The sequence below is a fragment of the Anopheles funestus genome, chromosome 3RL (assembly GCF_943734845.2).
Source record: "Anopheles funestus chromosome 3RL, idAnoFuneDA-416_04, whole genome shotgun sequence".
Taxonomy (NCBI): Eukaryota; Metazoa; Arthropoda; class Insecta; order Diptera; family Culicidae; genus Anopheles; species Anopheles funestus.
Genome location: NC_064599.1, coordinates 53189897 through 53205121, shown reverse-complemented (window position 1 = coordinate 53205121; position 15225 = coordinate 53189897). Strand labels below are relative to the sequence as shown.

The 15225-nt window shown below is 39.5% G+C and overlaps 4 protein-coding genes across 4 annotated transcripts; 3 read left to right on the top strand and 1 right to left on the bottom strand.

The window, feature by feature from the left end:
- Nucleotides 1–105: 105 nt before the first annotated feature.
- On the top strand, nucleotides 106–569 carry LOC125769868 (uncharacterized). Its single transcript, XM_049438817.1, has 2 exons — nucleotides 106–241; nucleotides 311–569. Exons 1-2 carry the CDS (start codon nucleotides 216–218, stop codon nucleotides 567–569), a joined length of 285 nt encoding a protein of 94 aa, XP_049294774.1. The 5' UTR covers nucleotides 106–215.
- A 28-nt stretch (nucleotides 570–597) lies between these two features.
- Nucleotides 598–1243, top strand: LOC125769865 (uncharacterized). Its single transcript, XM_049438813.1, has one exon. It carries the CDS (start codon nucleotides 598–600, stop codon nucleotides 1180–1182), a length of 585 nt encoding a protein of 194 aa, XP_049294770.1. The 3' UTR covers nucleotides 1183–1243.
- Nucleotides 1244–1281: 38 nt separating this feature from the next.
- On the bottom strand, nucleotides 1282–3593 carry LOC125769854 (nucleolar GTP-binding protein 2). Its single transcript, XM_049438789.1, has one exon. It carries the CDS (start codon nucleotides 3456–3458, stop codon nucleotides 1386–1388), a length of 2073 nt encoding a protein of 690 aa, XP_049294746.1. The 5' UTR covers nucleotides 3459–3593; the 3' UTR covers nucleotides 1282–1385.
- A 412-nt stretch (nucleotides 3594–4005) lies between these two features.
- On the top strand, nucleotides 4006–15219 carry LOC125769858 (graves disease carrier protein homolog). The gene is made up of 7 exons (XM_049438799.1): nucleotides 4006–4343; nucleotides 5233–5419; nucleotides 8585–8811; nucleotides 8915–9109; nucleotides 9191–9347; nucleotides 9420–9561; nucleotides 14174–15219. Exons 2-7 carry the CDS (start codon nucleotides 5347–5349, stop codon nucleotides 14346–14348), a joined length of 969 nt encoding a protein of 322 aa, XP_049294756.1. The 5' UTR covers nucleotides 4006–4343; nucleotides 5233–5346; the 3' UTR covers nucleotides 14349–15219.
- Nucleotides 15220–15225: the final 6 nt, after the last annotated feature.

Below are 15225 nucleotides of genomic sequence, written 5' to 3'. Positions count from 1 at the left end.
TGGAGTAATTTTAAAAGCGGTATTACTGTTTTGAACATTCTAGGTAAGTGTATAATGAATTATTAGGTTTTTCTCGCATCAGAAAATTATTTCACCTCAGCCGCTACTCTATTCGTTCGTACAGCCGCCATAGCGTAATGCGCTTGGATGAGGATGCATGTGTCATTGTATTTATATCTGTAAGCTGAACTAAGCTAGTTCATAAAAATCGAACTATGAGTTTAACAAATAATATCGAAGTGTAAATTATAAATTTTTGTAATTAGCAGCAGTGTTGATGTTGTTGTTAATGTCCAACTTTGTGTTTCAGAACGCTGAAGATTCCATTTCCCACCAGACGCTTAGCGGAAGCAGCTTACGATGTGCTACGCGTAGACAGTGAGCCGAAACGAAGCTTCATTTACAAAGTAATCAAACTAGAAGAAAACATATTACTGCTGAAGCTGACCGGCGAACAAGCGAAAAGCATACGTGTTTCTGTGTCATCGTTTTGTGAATCATTAATCCTTTGCTGCGAAACGTTCCACCAATTCGGTGAACCAGTATCGGCCAAGTACGACCACTACTAAGTATACGTACCGGGAAGGCACCGCAAACATGCCTGAACATACGCCGGCACCGACGCCGGGAAGAGCCATTTATGGTTTTGTTCTATATCTATTGTTTAAGACCTTATTCTTCTTGTACGTCCTGTGGGCTTACGTTCCTACTTCTTGGTTTGAGAAGCTTGGTTTGACTTACTTACCAGATAAATATTTTGCACTCTTCTTACCCATCGTCGCACTGGTCGCAGTGACGCTGTTTGCTTTTGTAATATATCCCTCGCTAGCAGTCTCAATGATGCCTAATGTGGACGACCAGGTGACGATCGCCGATAGCAACACAATCGTTCGATGCGAATATCGCTTCCCGGACGATCAAAGCTGTCATCAGCGGGTGGAGGATCCATTCGAAGCCGGCTGGTACGCGAAACGTCACTGTTCGAAACATTGTTCCCGTCACATCGAAACGCAACGTACGGCACGAGTAGCCAACTTTTGCGATTGTCCATACGAAGGGCAATGTCTGCTTCGGAAGGATCCCGAGTATTTACCTACGCTGCGGAGCAAAGATCCGATACCTGCCGTCAGGGATTTGAGCCTATCGCAGGTCAGTCGAGTCCTGTATCGACGATGTAGATAAAAGTGAATTTTTAATTTGAAAATAAAAGTTTATAATTAGGCAATCTGCTGAAATAATCCGATACCGTTTGAGCTTTTATCCATTTCGTTATACACTATGTCACCAATTGATTACATTTTTATTGTATATAAAGCGCAACAGTCTAAATGAAAAGGATAAGAATAGAAGGAAATCAATAAGCAGACCAACAATTCCCGATGCGCTTAATCATCCGTTTTCGCCTTCTTATTCCGATTACGATTTTTAACGTTGTGCGTTTCGTAAAAGTTGCTGCCAATCTTCTTCCGCTTGTTTGCACGCTCAATCGCACGCTTCTGCTTGGAGGTAAGTTTGGCGACCTTTTTGTTGCTCGTTTCCGGTTCGTCCATCGTTTCGGAAGCATCGACAGTCTCCTTCTCTGGCTGCTGCTTCTTCTTGCTGAGTGATCCCTTCTCCTTGGCGCTACGATGCACCACCCTGCCCTGCGCTTCATCATATTCATCTTCCGAGTAGAAATCGCTAATGCCAGACGAATCTTCATCTTCTTCACCCGTGGCAGCTTTCTTACGGTTCGCTCTCTTCGCTTTAGCTTCCGCTTTCTTCTCTTCCTTCAATTTCTCCAGCAGCTCCAGATCGATCTTATCGATTTCACGAACGTCCTCGCTTTCGAACTCCAGGTTAACTTTAATTTTCCGGAAGTCCTGTATCTGGAACAGTTCGCGGCCCTTCTTTACCGTGTCGGGGATCGTCGGGGTCGCCGTTACACCGGAATATGTACTCTTCTGATCATCGTCACCCTGTACCGTTTGGTTCATGTCGTTCTGCTCCGCCGTCGGCACCTGTTCCGGGTGATTCCGTTGCTGCTCGTGGAACGATTTTGGTACTTCGAAACCTTCCGGTGCAACGTAAAACGGTAACCGACCACGTTGCCAATCGTTCAGTATCATCTTGGCAACGGTCGTTACGTCCGGTTCACCTTTCTTTAGTAGTTTTCCCATTTTGCGGGCGATCTGTTCGAGGAAATCGATATGATCAGTCCACTCCGACACACCGTACGTCTTCACGATGTACTCTTTGCGGATGCGATTCAACACTTCCTCGATGTAGTCTTCCGGATTGTTGACCAGCTCGACACGTACCACGGCCTTCAGCACCTTCTCAGTGTCGGTTTCGGCCGTCGGGTACACCACACCGGGACAATCGATCAGGAAAATACGTTTCATCAGCGTAATATATTGCCACACCTTTGTTTCGCCCGCAATCGGGGCAACTTTGCACACTTTCTTGCTTCGCAGTGCATTAATGACGGACGATTTGCCTACGTTCGGGTAACCAATGAAGCCCACACTGATCTGTTTCTTGTCCACGTGCAGCTTGCCGATCTGTCGCAACAGATTGATCAACGCACCCTTGCCGAACGGATGCGTCAGGGAAGCGTGAAAAGCGATCGTCGGATACTCCTTGCTGAGTATGGCCACCCAACGCTGCGTCACCCAAATCGGCACCAGATCGACCTTGTTCAGGATGAAGAACAGATGCTTGTGTGGTTTCTCCTTACGCAGGAAATTCTCGATGTACTTAGATCGGGTGCCCATTGGATCGCGTGCATCTAGCACCTGCAGCAGCACGTCTGCCGAATCTACCACTTTGTGCAGCTCGTTCCAGATACGCTTGCTTTGACCGGCAGCAAAAATGTATTCCCTTACCGCATCCTTCACACCACCGTCGTCACGCTCGATATCGTGATCTTTCGACTCGTCGTACTTTTCGGCCGATTCCTCTGCAGTCTTCGTTAGATCCTCCAAATCTCGCACCTTCAGCGTTGGTCGCTTTCGTAGCTTTTTCTTGCCGAAAACCGTTTCGTAACTTTCCGTGTCTAGCAGATGCACCCGTTGGTAACGGGCCGATTCGTTGAGAAGCGTAATAGGCAGGTTGGTAGGCTTCATGATTACCTTGTACGGGTCCTTCACCGCTTTGCCCATCTCTTCCTGAAACTTTTGAAGCGATTTTTGCGAGATGACACGTGAATTGGCAAACCACTTCGGGGACGGTTCGACACGCGCCACCGTACCGCTGTTAACCCACCCTTGGAACGGTGCTGGGGTAATGATTTTTCCTCTGCGATCGCGTTTTGCCTTAAAGTTCCGGTACATCTGCAACCGCTTGATGGTTGCTTTCGTACGCGGTTTAGCCACCCCCTTGAGACCTTCGGTAGGCCGGTCCGGGTTCATCGAGTGTGTCGATTTGTTCAGCGACATCTTTCGGGGTGGCCCCGACCGGGAGCTCACTTTCGGCATTTTGATGGTCTTTTGCAGGTGGAGATGTACGCCAAGTTAAATGAATCGAAATTATATGAACTTTTCACCGAAGATTTACACGAGACGGCAATTAACACGACGCAAATAAACACAGCGACCGCAACACGCGGCTCGTGGTGTTATTGACAGTTGTTGGTTTGACAGCTGGAATGTTGTGTGAAAATTCAAACTTTCTAAACGTGACTGTTTGCAGAACTAATTTTTAATAAAAAAATTGCAAATACCTGTTATTACTACGAAAATAAAATAGATATGAAGCTACTGGAGGGGTTTTGTAGTAAATGAATTCACTCACAGTATTTTATTCGCAATTTAGCCTTACTGCGAATCATTTCTACCGTTCGCCGTCCAAGATACCATATTTTTTGGGTTAAGCTTCTTCAACTTCTATGGGTCAGTGTTGTTCTATTGAAAATTCATGTTTTAAATTACATGTTCCTGCTAATTTTCCATTTTTTCACGTTCTACTATTTCTTTGGGCGGAGCTGTAAATCACATGACAGTTCAGCTGTCACAGCAAACGGATTGTTGTTTACATTTTTCTCCCACCATACATGTGGAAAGACCTGTTTACGGCCGGAACGTGAATGGACACTGGCGCACATATTTACAATTTGTTGCCAGCAGTTCCTCGAAACGGTGGTCGAACGCGCGATCAGCTCTAGCCGCGTAGTGCGTGTGGCGCGGTAAAACATTGGAATTCGAACCATCTCCCCGTGTCGAAAGCGGTCGTTGTGTTTGTGCGTCAAGGTGAAAGAATCCAGCCACCGACCGACTGCGCCGTACTAGGCGGTGTGTGTGTGTTAAACAAACTTTCTCCTTCATAATCTTGTCCCCGTGGTGTGAATGCTTTTGAATGCAGCCGTGAGTTTCATTGATCGCTTTTTGTTTTACACTTCTATAGGCATTTTTACTGCCTTTGTTTGATGTTCAAAAACCGGCTCGGTTGCATTTTATGTAGTGCTGTTGCGTATTTTTGCGACGTGTCCGATTTGAGTAATCGTCGCACGGCCAGGGGTCATTTTATGACGCATTGCGTGGTTACGGTCCGCGAACGAAGCAGAAGAAACAAAACAGTTCCCCGTGTGCGATAATTCTGTGCGTATTTGTGTATTGTTGAACGAAATAATCACGGTGCTGCTATGCCGTGCTCGATGTTCTCGCGTAATTCCCAAGAACGGTTCGACCTACTACTCTACCAGCATCAATTGATTAAGTTCGATCGATGCCCTGATTCGTGCACTTGTTTGTGGTCATTTGCCCACTTTTCTTCGCTCATTCACCTCATTCGCTCATCACTTCGCCCGTTATTTGTTTCAGTTTCGTTTGTTCGTTATGCGTCAAGTTTTGATAAGAGAAAGTATCCAGAGGCAAAGATGTTTGCGAAATGAAGAAAACAATCCGCGTGCCCTGGTAGGGACCGCCACGCATACGTTCCGTGCGATTCGCTACATCTTTGCTTACTGCTCTTTCACGCTATCTTCTCTATTCACTGGTGTGGTCTTCAATTTCACCTGCCTGCCGGCATAATTGTGATGTTTTGTGCTCTTGTGTGTGTGTGTGTGTGTGTGTGTGTGTGTGGTGTGGCTTATGTTTTGTTCCGGTGCAGTTCCACTAGATCTAAACACAAGTAGCCACCGATTTAGCTACGGCAGATTGCTATGATCTACATACAAATGCAACTGTGGTTGTTTGTTGTGTGCGTGAAGATGAATTAATGTGAGTGTGAATATTTTCCTTGTGTTTTTCCTAGGCAAGAAGGTGGTGCATAGCAATTTTTCCGCTGGGATAAAGTGTTTCAGTGAATCAGTAGAAACCGTAGCGGTGATTTTGATAGTAACACAAAACACACAACACAGCTTTAACCATGGCTTCAATTACAGCAACCGAGCAATCGAGAAAGAATGTCGAATTTATCGTAAAAAATCTTTTAGCTGGAGGTAAGTTTCATCATATAATATAACAACCCTGTTTTAAGTTTAATTAAAATATAACATAGCCAGATAATTTGCTAAATATAGTAATGAAAATGATCATCACGAAATTATCATGTTTTACTTCAGTTTAACAATTTTATATAATAGCTTATAAATGTACCTAACACATGTTGGTTTTGCAGCAAAATTATTATGTTTTGTAGTTTTATTTAAATGCATTATTTCTTTGATCATGACAGCTTTTCACCGATACAATCCCTTTTACTGTTATGCTTTTATTTCATGTTAAAGAATTAATTATTAATTCATTAATTTATTAATTTATTTTCTTTGTTACTACGTGTTTTTGACTAAACTCTACCATGTTATCCATTACACTGATCCTTATCTTTATTTATATGATACTTTGTAATGTATTGTAATGTAATTTTAAATTGGTTCATCGTTTTACAAGTATTTTGCACAACTTTTTTTTCATTTGACATATAAAAAAAATTCTGATGGTCTTCACACTATCAATAGTTATTTTTTTAAGTAACTTAAAATTTTACTTCATATACAAACAGAACATTTGTTTATGACTAAAACATTATTTAATTATTATTTTATCTTGTTATGTACAGACATTACTAGGAAGTATTGATTAAAATGAGTTTTTTTTCAATTTATGTTCACTAATTACTTATAATAGCCTTTTTCAATCGAGGTGACGGCATGGTTAGGTCCCGTGGCATTTGGTTTAATACACCGAAGATTGCAGATCGTACCTCATCTGGATATAACTCCAACTGTTTCCTTAATAAGCTTCTATTTGGCAACTATGAATGGCAGGTCATGACATGAAATAGAAGAATAACTGAATAAATTCCACAATACTATTCGTTTATTATTTGGTGAAAAACTTAGTCGTAAATTACTTTTTAATTGCGGAAATTAATCATTAAATCATGATTATTATCACGTCTCCGTCTGATTTCAAATATCCGACCATTTCGCTATTAATATTTTTGGAAATTTTTCATCTTTTCCTTTCTATATTATGTCCTGTTTCGATCAGTAATGTTGTTGAAATAAAAATATCGTAATAAGTAAAATAATGAAACATTGTGCTAAATTATATAAATAAGATGATACCAATGAACTTTAAATTAGTTTTTTTTTGTCATATCTGATGAATCGATTCATAAGCTTAGTTCAATCGTAAATGAATTTATGAATTTTCACCATTCCTTTTATATAATTTTTGGGTGTAGTTCAGTGAAACTGCATGCAGTTTCAAAACAAAACAAAAAAACAGCACGAAGGTAATAACACCTCTCATGGACCCCACATATGCTTACAATGTTCTCCATGTCCACTGGTGTCTACTCTTGTGTCCATTGCCAACACAGCACAATGATTTTCAATTCAATCTTTTCACACATCTTCCAGCTGGGGGCCCAGTTATGACCTTACTTTGTTCACGATCTTTGGCTTTTTGTTTTCGGTAAAGTCTCGTACTACCTTGTCACTTTCCATTTCGTAGTTAATGCCTTCTGTTGTTTGCTCATCTGTGTTTTATTGGCAGTAAACGGGTTTTCGGTTTTGCTTGGCAGCAAATCGTTTGTTAAAGGCAAGCCTAATTTGCTGTCATCTGGCGATTTAAGGCGTTTGTTTGCCAGCGAAAAATATTATTTTCCTCATTTTTTTTTGTAATTTACATTGAATGAATCATAAGTGTGAGCAAAACGGACTTTATTGCGTATTTTTTCGCTAATATACCGCTACCTGTAATACTTATTTATTTATCATCAACTTGCATTAGGTTAAAATTTGGCTGATTATTTTAAAACTTTGTATTACTTATTTTTTAAAGTTATTTTTCATTATTACTAAAATGAATTGATTACCAAACTTGTGTTTTTTGCCGCAGTACAACTTCACATTCATTAATCTTTTGTTTCTGCATGTCAGCCATATTGCGCACATGATCTGATATTATATTTTATAGAATGTTAACATTTTTAATCTTTTATATTACAGGGTTTTCCATTTTAAGTTGTAATATTCATTCAGAATTTCAATGAAAAACTTCCTTTTGCGTTAAAAAGGAATTGCTTTCATTATAAAATACATTTAATAGTACGTAAAATAAAATTAGTTCAATTCATACATAGCAAAGGATTTATTTAAACACTACTTCAGTTCAAGCATGCGTGATATATTTTAATTGTAGTATAATTTTAAGTACAGTACCAATCAAACTTATTTTACTGTCCATTAAAAAAAACTTCTATCTCGTTTATTCAATTACTTGTCCATCCAGCTTATGGCATTTTCATCTAATGACATAATGTGGAACTTTTAAATTAAATAAATGATATTTGTTAGCTATAAAATAGGTATAAGTTAGCTATAAAACAAGCAGTAGTTAATGGAAAGGAAAAAAATCACGATAAATACTAGCATATCATAAATACTAGCATCAAATAGAAAATTTGGAATCAATCTTTGCCGTTTTGTAAAACAATGTTTTGAGAAAAAAATCGCTTTAAACCATCGAACAGAACCTTTTTGTTCGACAATTTTTTTTCCAACATGCTGATTGTACATCTATTCTTAAAAGATTTTTTTTAAGTTAATTTATAATATTTAAAGTTAAAATTTAAACTTTCACTCTTTTTTTCATTTTTCAAAGTTATTATAATTTAAACAACTGCTAAGCTTTCTCATGTGATTAATGTATTTGTTGAGATAGGTTCAATGAGAATCGATTCTAGTATGCAAAACATAAAAAAAATCAACATTTCATATCCACTTGAACTTGAAAAGAATCCAGAAATTACACCAACCTTTTCATATGGGCTGGAAAACCCTGTAATGTACAGATTTTTCATATTTTGTAATAATATAAAAAATATATCAATAATATATAAAAACTAAAGATATTGAAATCTTTCCCAGATACATTTCGTTTAAAATATTTAAACAATAATATTTCATAAAATATTCTTAAAAGAATACACGTCTTTCAAAATTTTAAAAACGTTACAGGTAGCTAAAACAGTTCTTCATTATTAGTATGCTATCGCACGCAAGTTTTATTATTTGCGCCTGTTGTTGTCACACCGATCGTGTATCGTTCAAATCCCTAATCGTGTAAACATGTCATCGCTTACCGTTTTGCAGGTGTGGCCGGTATGTGCTCAAAAACGGCCGTCGCGCCACTCGATCGCATCAAGATCCTGTTGCAGGCACACTCGATCCACTACAAACATCTCGGCGTGTTTAGCGGTCTGAAGCACATCGTCCAGAAGGAATCCTTCTTCGCACTGTACAAGGGCAACGGTGCCCAGATGGTACGGATATTTCCGTACGCTGCCACACAGTTTACCGCGTTCGAGGTGTACAAAAAGGTAGGCAGAAGCGTCATAATATGCGTTCGATTTAAGTACTAAAGTGGAATGTCGTTTTTTTTTCGAATCTCCTTTTTTCCGCATTTCGCGCTCGATCCACCAGTATCTGGGCAAAGCGCTCGGCACGAACCTTCCGATCAAGCATGCGGACAAATTTATAGCCGGTGCGGCCGCGGGTGTGACCGCAGTCACCTTGACGTATCCGCTCGATACGATAAGAGCCCGGTTAGCGTTTCAGGTTACTGGCGAACATCGGTACAATGGTATTGTACACACTGCCGTAACAATCTTTCGGACGGTATGTATTCGTTTGTTTAATGTACATGTCCTTTATTTCCATTAATATTTTGCCCGTGTGCCCATATATTCAAACACATAGGAAGGTGGTTTGCGTGCCTTATACCGTGGGTTCGTACCAACGCTAATGGGTATGGTACCGTACGCTGGCTTTTCATTCTACTGCTTCGAGATGCTGAAGTTTGTCTGCATGAAGTACGCACCGGGTATAACGTGTAAAAAGTGTGACCGAAACACCGGTAAGTGGAAACCCTTTTTTTTCCTCGGATCGCATAAGTTAGAACTAATTGTACAAAACAATCGAATTACAGGCGGACTAGTGCTTTGCCTCCCAGCAAAGTTACTGTGTGGTGGATTTGCCGGTGCCGTTGCACAATCCTTCTCCTATCCACTGGACGTTACGCGAAGGCGGATGCAACTGGCAATGATGAATCCGGAAACAGCGAAATTTGGGTAAGAAATAACATTAACGAACGAAACTTCTACTGTAACCTACCCATGTACTTCATTGATATGCCACGGTGTGAGCTAAAGGTGTATGTAAATCGCTCCGATGTGTTGACCTCCAGCGGGACCAGTTTGCTGATGTTTGATGCCACGCGCTCGGTTGCGATAATCGAAGAAGAAGTGTCCACAAACGATCCCTTCCGCTTCGGCGACGGGAGAAGCGTATATTTGCATATGCAATTGCATAACGATTGATGCTCGGTGTTGAAGACGCTTTTGTGTTGTGGCACAACAATCTCTCCCCGAACATCTTCGCTGCAAGCGAACAATATAAAGTAGCATTCTTTTGCTTTTGCACTATCGGAAATCCTGAACCTGATCCTATTGTTGCGATAAGCTGTAATGGAAAAGTTTGTTAATATTTAGCCCTCAGCACTCCTACTCGAGGTGAACCAGGGAAACGGGTTTTTGTTGCTGTCTCTACTGCCACACCGTGTGACACGTGCGACATTGCCTGACACAAACTTTCTCACCAAACATGCGAAGTGCCACGCGGTCGCAGGGCCTATAAAGATGTACGAGGTCTCTGAGGCGTTCATTCCCTCCCGTGAGCTTGTGGCAGCTTTCGCTTAAGTTCACCTGCTGACACGGTGACACGCAGCGATGATGGTGGAGCCCACCAACGGCTCGTGACATTCACGCGAAAGGCATTCAGTAATACGGCAATCTTCGTTCGTGATTACGCAATGACGTTCGTTTGAAGGCATATTTTACGAATTCAAAACCGTGTACGAAAAAAAAACAACAAACTCCTGTACTCTTGCCAAACGCTAATGCTAATGGATGTTGGATTTTTGAAACGATCGATTTCAACGTTACCGGTCATCTTCCTTCCAGATGCGTAGTATCATTATTTTTCCATTTACGGTTTCCTTACCCATGGCCATGGGTGAAACCGTGGTGTGGGTACTGTTGGCCGAAAGGGGGATTCTTCTTCGAGTCTCTCCATTCTCCACATTCCTGTATCGTCGTTGATAAATAGTTTTTTGCGACCCGTGACGGTAGGAATTTGGGGATAAAAATTTGCGTGACGCTCGCTTAGATTGTGTGGAACGAGGAAACATAATATAGCTGGTAAAACTGGTTAGCTTGTACTGTACCTTTTGCTTGGTGGAGGCGCTACTTTACCTGCAGGTGGTTCAGGTGTTGGGCAACGATACTGGGAAGTAATTATGGTGAGCTGATGATGGCACGTTCACACACCTTCGGGTGATCAATGTTTATGGCTGTTTGGCAGATTTTTACTAATCAATAATGCTTCAGTGATTAAATTAGGTGCTAATTCTTTGAAGCAATCGATTAGCCAGCTGTGTTTAAGCGTTTTTGTTTCGTCTTGAAAAGAATGTTTCTTATTGTAAGAGCTGAATGATAGTTTAAAATTATCTGTTTTTATGTTTATCGTAAGATATTTAGGGTCAATTTCAAATTACGGTTCGCGTTGATTACTTCCAAAAGCAACAGTTCTTCGAATTTGTGTATTTTTTTTTTAATCGAAATCAGTTTGTAGAACGAAACGAATGACGCAATTCGTTTGTGGCCGTTTTCTTTAAACCGTTCATCAAAAGTCGCATTAGCAAACTGTCCCACTAGAAAGGTAAAACATTGTCTCATTTCTTACCTCATCGACGTCTCAATCGCTTACAATAACTAAAGCACGCCGCTGGCTGTGCACAAAGCTCCATTAGTCATTACGATTGCTTTTCGTTTGTTTGCTTCTTTTAACTCACTTTCAATTTACTAACTATTTGTATTTTATATATTTTCCCGCTCGCTACTACTGACGAACGCGAATGGTGATGGTTACGTCTTGGTTTTTCGGGTGCTTCTTCATCTCTGACCGCCGATTGTTGTCCTTCTTCTGCGTTTTCAAATCGACAATAAATGCGGAAAAACCAACCCGCCTCTGGTGCTAAATGTGCGCAACTTTAATTACCTCGCATTACTTACTTTCTCCGCGCATTTGTTCGGTTCGTCGGTCGGTGTGTTACATCGATTTATACCGTTTTTGCTTCCCTTCTTCGACCCGATCGATACCACCGTATACCGTTGCAATAAATGCACACCGTTTAATTGAATAACGTTGCCACTTTTTTGATGAACCATCATGCACCACCACCGTGTATGTATCTGTCGATATGGACTTCTATCGCTCGATGTCGATGGGTTGGTTAATAACTCAATTGCACTTGGTGCACTTCATGCATCAACCGGGTGGTGCATCGGTGGTATGCCGTTGTGACGATGCACTCGATCGATTATTAATCGGGTTGGCTCTGCTAATTGTCGTACACTGGGCGCCACAAATGCTGATATGGGATGATATGTGTCACAAACCTACTGGGGTGTACGCGGTATGGGTCAACATAACAGGAGGTGGGTATTCATGGTGCGATCGTTTTCGATTCCGTTCACGTGCATGTGTTGCTTCTGCTTTCTTGTCTGTCCGTCCTATTGATCGATCGTCTAGCGATCGCCGTACGTTCACGTGGGCTGTATTCTTAAGTGTGTAGATGCTTAGACGACTTTGCATAGTTAAAATCAATATTCTGATTTACATAGAGGTGTACAGTACTAATATTATCTTATAGTAAGCATTAAAGAAAATTGTTTTATTCTTGTTTTTTGTTTTGTTTTGTGTAAGCCACCTAAACTGTTCATTTACATTTAAAGACACATCCACTCCTTTTAACTTTCAACATAAGAAAACTTTTTTAAAAATATTTCATTGTGCTGTATTGTAGATATGAATAATGAAAAAAACCCATTAGTATGTAATTAAGCATCATTTGCCTATTTAAATTCGTAGCATTTCTAGACCCAAGAAAATACTATAATCTGAAACTATTCATTTACTTTATATTAATTGCTATGTTTACAGTTAAATAGGGTTGTTTTTTCATCCATGAAAAAAATGAGATTTATTCTAATGTAAAATAAAAAAGTGCTTTCTTTTACACCAGTGATCCACAACTTATGGTCCGCGGACCACTTGTGGACCGTAGCTTAAGTAGAAGTGGTCCGCGGGAGAAATTTTCGGAATTTGGACCGATCCTTTTAACACGTTTTGTTTGCCATTTCAAGCGTATTTACGTGATGAAATCATTCTACGTTTCTCGATGTGTCAGATTGTGGACAGTTACAATTTTTGCTAATGTTTTATTTAAAAAATCGCCCTAACAACGATATAAATACAAAAAAAATAACAAACAAAAAACAAAAAATGTTTTTTGGAGGTTATCCAACTAATTCTTTCCGCGACCGCAGCTCTTTTCGAAATATTTGAACATCCAATTGCATGGCGGAATACAAGATATTTCGAGTTTGTCGTATCTACCGGTTCTCAACTCGATTATGAGTTTTTAGGTTTGTGTTTGCTGGTTTTACCATTTGTATCAGCGTATTTTCTTGTTTGGGAATCCCATATTCTTATTAGGTAAATGTTCACCGCTGCAGAAGCTCGATCGTGACTAACAGCAAGTTGCGCATGTTCACTAACATTTGTTGCTACATGCGAAAGCTAGATCTATATTCTTTAGATAACTTTAAATCGGATGCTGTATTTGTAGATTGTTAATTAACATTAGCCAACATGTGCAACCAACAAAGTGTTTTAATGTACGTTTGGAAGGTCTGTGGTCTTTGGATTAAAGATACTGGTGAATAGTTCAAAGTACATTATCCCGAATGGACCCCACCAGATACGGAATAATGCAATTATTTTCAATAATTTTTTAATAACAAAATACGGTGTGAAATATCTCGAAATAAGATGGATTCCCTTTTCTTTTTAATGATGTGTCATAGCTTGTATGTTGTTTTTTTATTTGAGATCTTCTCATTCAAAGTAATATTGTTTTGTTTTTGTAATGAATAAATTCATTATAAAGCAATACGGTCAGTTTATGAAATTAAAAAAAAATGAATTCTTTTTTTTTATTAAATCCACATAAATGAAACAAGTGAACCGTTTCATGCTGAATTTTACCTACTCAACAAACGGTTGATTTAACATTCATGCTATCGACGCCAGATCAAAGGTAATGGGGTTAAATTTTCGAGGGCAGCAAAACCGGCTTGATAAAGATAGCAGTCCACATTTAGGTCATTCGCCTTTGAATAGTGGCAGTTTGTACGAGCCAACGATGATGATAATGATGTAAAGCGATTGATGGAATGCAAAAGGTTTTCAATACCATCTCGCATAATTATGCAGCTAAGTTTAAATGAGTGGTTTTTTTTAAGTGAAACGATTAACTTTGAAATGATTTGCGTCTTAATTTGGGTGCTCTTTTAATCGATGATAAACGTTTCTTTCCCTTTTTTCTTTGTGTTATGCTCTGCTAATATTTAAATAATTAATACTAGTACTAAGAAAATAAATTAAATTAGCACATTAGTTTGTTAGTATGAAAAGTGTTGCTTGCTTTAAATTCAGTAACTATCTTTTGTTCGGTGTGTTATGAGTGAATTTGTTTATGTTTATAAAGCTAAATCATTGTTAGATTGTAAAGATAATGGAAAAAAATTCGCTAATGCGTACAATTACTTTCCCCTCTAGCATGGGCATGTGGAAAACGTTATCCATAATCTACAACGAGAACGGCATCATGAAGGGTCTGTACCGGGGGATGTCGATCAACTATCTGCGCGCCATACCGATGGTGGCCGTCTCCTTCTCTACCTACGAGGTGCTAAAGCAAGCCCTAAAACTGGATACAGGCATGAAGATTTAGAACGCACTAGGGACTCCCCAATGTTAGACGAGACCTTCGTTTTTAGTATGCGAAACGGTTGATGGTAATTTTTAGATTATTTTTTTTTGTTTAATCTTTGTTGCACTAAGTACTATTTCATATCGTGGACAGTTTTCACTGAACAAACAAAAACCACCTTCAGACTCCTCTCTATTTCATTCTCTCTTTTGTTTTTTTGTGTGTAAAGGAAGAGTACTTTAGCAGAAGATAAACAACCGCAACAAAGTGGTGACAATTCTCGAACACTCTGACGATGAGAAGCGCATGTAGAGTTTCCGTAAGCAATATTTATTTCTAATAGCTTTTACCACTGAATTGTGAAAACAATTCATTCCGCTAACGAATGGTGGATTTGAAAGAGACACTTCCAACACGTGGTTTTATTTTACTTAGTTGATATAGGGCATAGGAAATGTTTGTTCATAGTACGACGTTCTTTCTTTTTTTCTTCTTTTCTTTCATAGACAATTTAGCTTATCATCACAGTTAGACGCAAGGTAGCTTGGAAGTATTACCGGTAAAACATGGTTTCCGTACTTAAGTTTAAGTAAAATGTTGTAAGTTTAGTGACGTTTCTTGACCCCCATTTTTTTTTTGAAAGAGCGAGAAAAGAGGATAAGAAAGCTTTTAAGGTTACAAAAAGGCAACACCTTTCGCGTGTTGCTTTCGCTGCGAGTGAACTGAACGGTCAAATTAGTAGTATACTTAACGAGTGCGTAACGAACGATGATGGTTCCAGGTTTCTTCTGCCTGTTTCTTATGACTGCAAATGTAAAAACTCGTTTACGGACACGTAAACCAATAAAGAGGATGACATATTTTGTTAATATAAATGTTGAAACAATGTAAAGCATTT